The 6,940-nt window shown below is 39.6% G+C and overlaps 1 protein-coding gene across 1 annotated transcript in view; it reads right to left on the bottom strand.

Annotated features, from left to right (window-relative positions):
- Window positions 1-6,940, bottom strand: part of PLA2R1 (phospholipase A2 receptor 1, 180kDa) — a 171,689-nt gene that overhangs the window by 125,226 nt on the left and 39,523 nt on the right. The window contains exons 2-3 of the mRNA XM_006879370.1: window positions 5,751-6,137; window positions 4,017-4,190 (exon numbers count right to left, since the gene is read on the bottom strand). Coding sequence (XP_006879432.1) covers window positions 4,017-4,190; window positions 5,751-6,137 — 561 coding nt within the window. The remainder of the gene's footprint in view (window positions 1-4,016; window positions 4,191-5,750; window positions 6,138-6,940) is intronic.

Raw genomic sequence — 6,940 nt, 5'->3', positions numbered from 1 at the left:
CACAGGACAGAGCAGAGTTTAGGGCTGTTGTACATAGGGTCGCTATGAGTCGCAAGCGACTCGACGGCACATAACAACAACAACAACAACAACAATACTCTAGGGCAGTCAGATCATTCCAGAAGTTATGATCCTGAAAGTAGCTCAAAGTGAGTAAATGTGGCTCACCAGTGTTCCCTCGTTAGTATAAGTCACCTAAGATAGATCTAGAATGGCCCAAGAGTGGCTTTGAAAAGGCACCACAATCAGCAGTTAAAAAACAATGTATACAAAATTTGTAAGAAAACCAATATAAATAAAACTTTATTTAAAAAAAAGACACCACAAAATAAAAAACACCAAACCCCAGAGAGATTCCAGCACAATAGTCTCATTATTCAAGGCCTACAGAGACAGATGTTCTACCACATTCCTCACTGCTGGTGTGCTTGTGAATGTGTTTACTAGTAGAACATTTAAATTTTGCTTTTCTACAATTGATTTTTTTAGTAAGGCAACATTGAGATACCAAACATTATCCATGTAAGAAAGAAGAGATATACATGTATGAAACTTTTACTTTAGTCTACTAACTCCTTTCTGGCCGATCTACACACTGACCACAGGAAATGAGCTGCAAGCATGTTCTGATTGCATTCCAGATTCTGACAAACTACTCTGAGTTATCTGGGCCACCAATAACAAGAAGAAAGAAAACGGAAACTGTAATTCAGGACTTCACAAAAACAAAAACAAAAAACATGCTCTCTGCAAGTAGTGATAAAGGTCAGGAAAGCGGGAGTCTGGGAAGCCATCAAGCAGAGAAAGTCTCTGAGATGTAAAAGCTGAACAAATAGTCTGGGGAGCAAAAACTCTGAGCATCACAAAACTAGGCCTCCATCAGGGAGACTATAATTAATTGGCTTAAAGTGACAGAGGATAGTTTTTGAGGGTCCTGCCAGGTTTTATTGGTATTTGTTCATCTATTTATTTTTAATACTGGCAGCTACTGGAAATGGAAGTAGATTGAGAAGATGATGCAAATAATCTGGTTCAGGAATCAGAGGAGGGTGTACACATACACACAGTCAGAGTCCTATCTAGCAAGCTGGTGACTGGACAGTTATTACATAATGAAATGCTTTCCTTGTGGCTGAAGAATAGCCTCGGTCCTTCCCTGAGTGATTCCTGCCATCCCAACCTCCCACGTAGCTTCCCTACTCATGTACTTACATTCCAATAAGTCAAAGGTTAAAGAAGGAGCTCTGGTGGCTTTATGGTAAGGAGTTGTACTGCCAACCAAACGGCACAAGCTTTGAATTCACCAGCTGCTCTGTGGGATAAAGATGGGCAATCTCCTCCTGTGTGATTAACTTACTTGGAAAATCCACTGAAGGGTGATCTATGAGTTCTGACTCAACAACATCGACAAAGGGATAGTGTTCCTCTAGAATCTGCCCTCAAGACTAACATATGGACTGGTCACTGGCTTATACCATTGAACAAGCAAGAACCCCTGCTATCCAGTCTGCTCTGACTCATGGAGTCATGGAGACTTTTCATTCAATTTCTTACACTGCAAATCTTTACAGGAGGGAATTGTTCATCCAGTTATGGTGTGACTATAGGATTCACAGCTCCAGCCTATCAGGTAACAGCCCAACGTGTATAAAACTGTTCCACTATGGCTCCTTACACCATGCTGGTTGTTAATTTTATTTTAAAATCTTATACCAGTATGTGTGTGTGTGTGTGTGTGTGTGTTGCTGTTGTTGATTGCCGTTAAGTCAAGCAAAGCTCATGGCAATCCTATGAACAAAAGGCTTGAAGGCTTTCTATATAACTATCATCGTTTATCAAAGTTCATAGTTTCCAGAGGCATGTTGTTTAGGAAGTTGATGCTATTCCTCCTTCCAAACCTGTCTTAAACTGGGAACTCCACCAAACACTGTTCACCATGAGTAATCATTATGCCAATTGAAACCCCAATGGCACAAAGTTCAACATCCCAGAAACCCCAGGTTACCTCAGTACAGCATATTGACAGAAGAGTACTGTACCACTTAGAAGAATGTTTCTCCAAAATATAATAACAATCGACTATTAAATATAAAGGCCCTCCCCAAAGTCTTGTTAACTCTAAACAAGAGGCTTAGATAAAAAAAAAACCAACTCCAATAATATAGTATGTTGAGTTACCTGCAACATATAGCGACCCTATGTACAGCAGCTCTAAACCCTTCCCTGTCCTGAGCCAGTCTCACTGATTCCAACACACCAACCCCCATAGCCGTAGTTACTGTATCAAACCATTTCATCCAACGTCTTCCTCTCCTGTGCTGTCCCTAGAGATTGAAATATCTACCCTGAGTGATGAGAAGGGATACAATTTGCTAAAATTACCTTAGTAAAAATTTGCTAAAGTTACCTTACACTATGCTTTTTCACTAATATTAGCATTCTTATGTGTGTGTGTGTATATATATATGCATTTATATGTCTTTATGCTTATATAAATGTATCTCATGTAACATCACTTGAAAATTATTAATTGTCTGCTCAAGATTTACATGCATCAGATGCATCAGAATTGCCTGGACCACTTGTCACATACTCACCAGATCCATTGCATCTCTGGGAATGGCGCCAGGATATGTATGCTCTGTAACTCCTTTTCCAGATGATTCGAAAGCATTGTGTCAAGTACAGTCTTGATTTTCTGTCAAAGAGCAAGCCTCTCTGTCCTGTCTTAAATCTAAATGCCAAGTTCCTGGAACTTGGAGGTTCATGAGATTATAACTTTAGTATTTACCACAGTTCCTGGGACCCAAACACCTCTCTCTATCTACCTATCTTGCTCTCGGACGCATACCAAGTGATTGAAAATTACAATGGCTTGAATCAGGTGCACATTAGTCTTCACAATCAATAAGGATGACAGAAGAAAAATCGATGCCTTTGAGTTGTGCTATTGGAGAAGAGTACTGAACAGCTCATAGAATGCTAGAAGGTATGTCTTGGAGAAGGTACAGTCAGAATGTTCCTTAAAGACAAAAATAGTGAAACTCATATATTTTGGACATGTTGCTGAAGGAGGTTATTTCATGCAAAGTGATAGCATGCTAGGAAAGGTGGAAGGTCAACAAAAGAGAGGAAGACTCTCAATGAGATGGACTGATGCAGTGACTGCTGCAATGGGCTCCATTGTGTCAGAAATAATGAGGATGACATGGGATAGGACAGGGTTCAGATCGGTTGTTCGTGGGGTTGTTATGAGTCATATCAACTTGAAGGCATAAAACAATATCTATCTATCCAATTGTATCTCAAAACTAAGAAATAAAACCTTTTAACTAAGATAAAAACAAAAAGTCAAGATAAAATTAAACAATAAAAGCACCAACTGGAATAAAGAACATAAAAGTTGACTGACCTTGGACGAGTAAATGAAGTTAGAAAAAGAAAAAGATGTTGAAACTATAAGTAGAAAACAACTAAAAAGGTAAAACAGAGGATTAAGGGACGAACCTCTTAACAGGAGAAACAACCTCTTAATGGGAAAACAACTAAGATTTGGGAAAGATCATGAAGGGGCCAGCTCTGCTTGGACTTGACAATGGGCAAGAGAGGCAATCTGAGCACAAGGAACTCAAGGCGGCTCCTAAGAGGAAGTGGTTGAAAGGATAACTGGGCTTTTATATGCATCCAGGCTTGTTTTGAAGTATTCTGCTGGGAAGCTGGGATTAATGAGATCACAGAGTATTATAATTTGATTCCAGTTAAAGCGTCTTTATACACTGGGCTTAATGAAGAATGGCTAATTAACATCTTTTGAGCATAAGGGAAAAAAGGCATATACATCACAATTGTCTTTTCAAGGCAAAAATACACACAAAATCAAAATCTGGATTAATGAAACCAGAGTGCTTATTTAGGCTGCAGTATATCAACCCTGGTATTTTCCCTTAGCTACAGATAACTTTCTCATCATCTATGATTCATGCATGGCATATGGGCAAGATTAATTGCATTCTTACTGGGATCTGGGCAGAATCCCCACTTCTCATCTTGTTCATAGCGGCTTGTCGTGGCACACCATAGTAAGTCGTCGTCCCGACCTGCCCGGGTGCACTCATGATACCATCTCCGGTTATAGTGAAATGGAAACATACATGGCATCCCACGGGCATTTCCTTTGATTGTGTACAAATCTAGGAGAAAGAATATTACCAAGCTGAGTAAATATTATGCAAAGTGTTCAATGGTTTAGTGCTTTTTGTAAAAGAGTTTTTGTGAAAATATACATGACAAAGTGTATATGATTTCACCAAGTTCTGTAACACTCTTTACATTCTTTAAGTTATGAACCATCTTCAGTATCTTTTTCCAAATTTTTCCACTACCCTTAATGTAAAGTAATTGCTCCTGAGCTTTTTTTTTAATTAATTAATTTTAATGAAAGTTTACAGAGACTTAGGGTTTCCAGTCATTTATTGTTGCACTTTTCTCCTTGCCCACTCCTTCCCCACAATTCACTCTTCTCCTTGAAAAAAACCCCTTTCATTGTTATGCAATCCCTCTCCCCAAGTCCACTCCACCATACAGTCTTCACTCTAGAGTTCTGTAATGATAAGAATACCCATTCATATGTCCCTTTTAAACAGTTCTCTCCCTCATCTGTTTCAATGCAATATATATCATTCCTCCCCTCCTTTTCTGCCCCTGAGCTTCTTAGCTAAACTTTTGAAAGGCTACTGTCTGTTTGATCCTACATAGATCAATCTTGAGACAGAGGATTCTCTGCACTTTTTAATTAACTTAACATCTACTATTAAAAACATCTTATGATTCCAAGTTGAATGCTCTGGGACCTCACTGTATACTGTATATAAAATATTAGGCTGTGTGTTGGGTTCAGAGGAACACTGAAAAACTGTTTGAATCTACATTTAATCTGTACTCTGCTATGTTATTTTGTTCATTGCCATTCGACTGGAACTACTGATCCTCCAGTGGGTTTTCGGAGACTGTAAATTGCACAGGAGGAGATTGTCCGTATTTCTCCCTTGTAGAAGCCCTGGCTATGGGTTGGCAGCACAACTTTCTACCCACTAGACTACCAGAGTTCCCATACCCTGCTATAGTAATACACATATATGTGAATGGATAGAAGGGACATTTTATGTGTCCTGAAATACCTGTTGTCCCTAAGTGGTTATATCCTTAAACACTGTGCTGGTGATAAGAAAATTGTGAGAAATTGCCTCTGCCAATATGGGAGAGTGGGATGAATATTCTTTTATCCTTGGATCTACTGATTTAACTAAGAATGATCCTGATGCTTCTCACCATAGATAGCTCCAGTTGGGTTATAAAAAAAATTTGTTTCTTACTTAAGACCAAAGATGATCAATTATTCCAATGCTCTGAGAAAGCCAAGAAGCCTTCAAAAAGCTGTTCTGATTTGTTCCTGGCCTCTCAGCAATGCCCACACACCATCTGGCAGGCAAAAGGTACATAAAACTGTTATTTGTTAAATGACCAAATGCTGGGCTCTGAGGACAAAAATTAGGTAGTTGTGAAGGAGGACTACCAAGGTATGAAGATAGCTGGACCATCATTGCTTTTCTGCACGGCTGTTCCAGTTGGATACTCCCACTTTGTTTACTCCTCATCTAGCTTCTATTCTCTACATGGTACCCTGAGTCTTTAAAAAATAAAATCTTATCATACTACTTCTCATTTCATCAATACTTAAATCATTTACTCACCCTTATGCGTATATTCACAAATGTCTTTACCATCTGACATATAGGAAATCCACTTATGATAAAGATATTTCCATGAGGCCACAACAGTGGTATTGTGCTTCACCTGGACCATGTACTGCAGCGGGCCCATGATCATCTTCCTGTTACAGCGCCACCTCAAGGAGATGTGGGTAGAATCACATTCATATATATTCAATGGCTGCTCAGGACTAGATAAGTTGAGACCCAGGCAACCACTGCCTCCTATGTTAAAGAGGTGCTGCTTTGAAACCCATTTCCACAGCATATTTTTGTTAGGTTGTTTGCAGTTCTCCAGAGTAAGTCCAGATTTTCCTGCTTGAATGCATGTCTTGAGACTCTCACTTTGGATAACAAAAATTCCTTTATCTAAAATAGGGAGACAAAGATGCAGCATTAAATTTTTATACATAATTAAGTAATGTCACAATATGTCTAAATGGTGATATCTCACTGTCCCTAAAAGCCAGAAACATGGTGGTTGGAATCAAGACCCACTGAAAGAAAAAACTTTAATCACACAAAGTTTTAGAAAGAAAAGAAAAAAAAAAAACAAAAACACAGAGTGCTGCTTTTGGTACTGATGTTGTTATTGTTGTTGTTATATGCCATCAAGTCACTTGTGACTCATAGCGACCCTACGTACAAGAGCTCTAAGCACCATTCTATCCTGTGCCAACCTAGCCATCTCTAACGCACTCATTTCCCCCACTCCAGCCACAGTCAATCCATCTCATCGAAGGTCTTCTTCTCCTTCACCGCCCCTCCACTCTGCCAAACATGATGTCCGTCTCCAAGGACGAGTCCTTCCTTGCAACATGCCCAAAGTATGTCAGACAAAGCTTCAGAATCCTTGATTCCAAAGAGTATTCTGGCTTCACCCTCTCCAGGACAAACCTGTTCGTTCTCCGAGTAGTCCATGGTATATTCAACACCTCTCCAGCACCACAGCTCAAAGACATCAATTCTCCTTCTATCATCCCTATTCACTGTCCAATTCTCTGATGTATAGCATGTAATTGCGAAGACTATAGCACTGATCAGGCACACCTTCTCAAGCCTGATGTCGTTGCCCTTCAGTACTCTTGAGAGGTCCCTCACAGATGACTTTCCCAGTGCAATTTGTCTCTTGATTTCATGGCTGCTGTTACCAAGAGTGTTGACTGTGGAGC

The sequence above is a fragment of the Elephantulus edwardii genome, unplaced genomic scaffold, assembly GCF_000299155.1.
Source record: "Elephantulus edwardii isolate Elephantulus edwardi_28Jun2011 unplaced genomic scaffold, EleEdw1.0 scaffold00003, whole genome shotgun sequence".
Taxonomy (NCBI): domain Eukaryota; kingdom Metazoa; phylum Chordata; class Mammalia; order Macroscelidea; family Macroscelididae; genus Elephantulus; species Elephantulus edwardii.
Note: the sequence above shows the minus strand (reverse complement) of the source record. Positions and strands in the feature narration are given on the sequence as shown.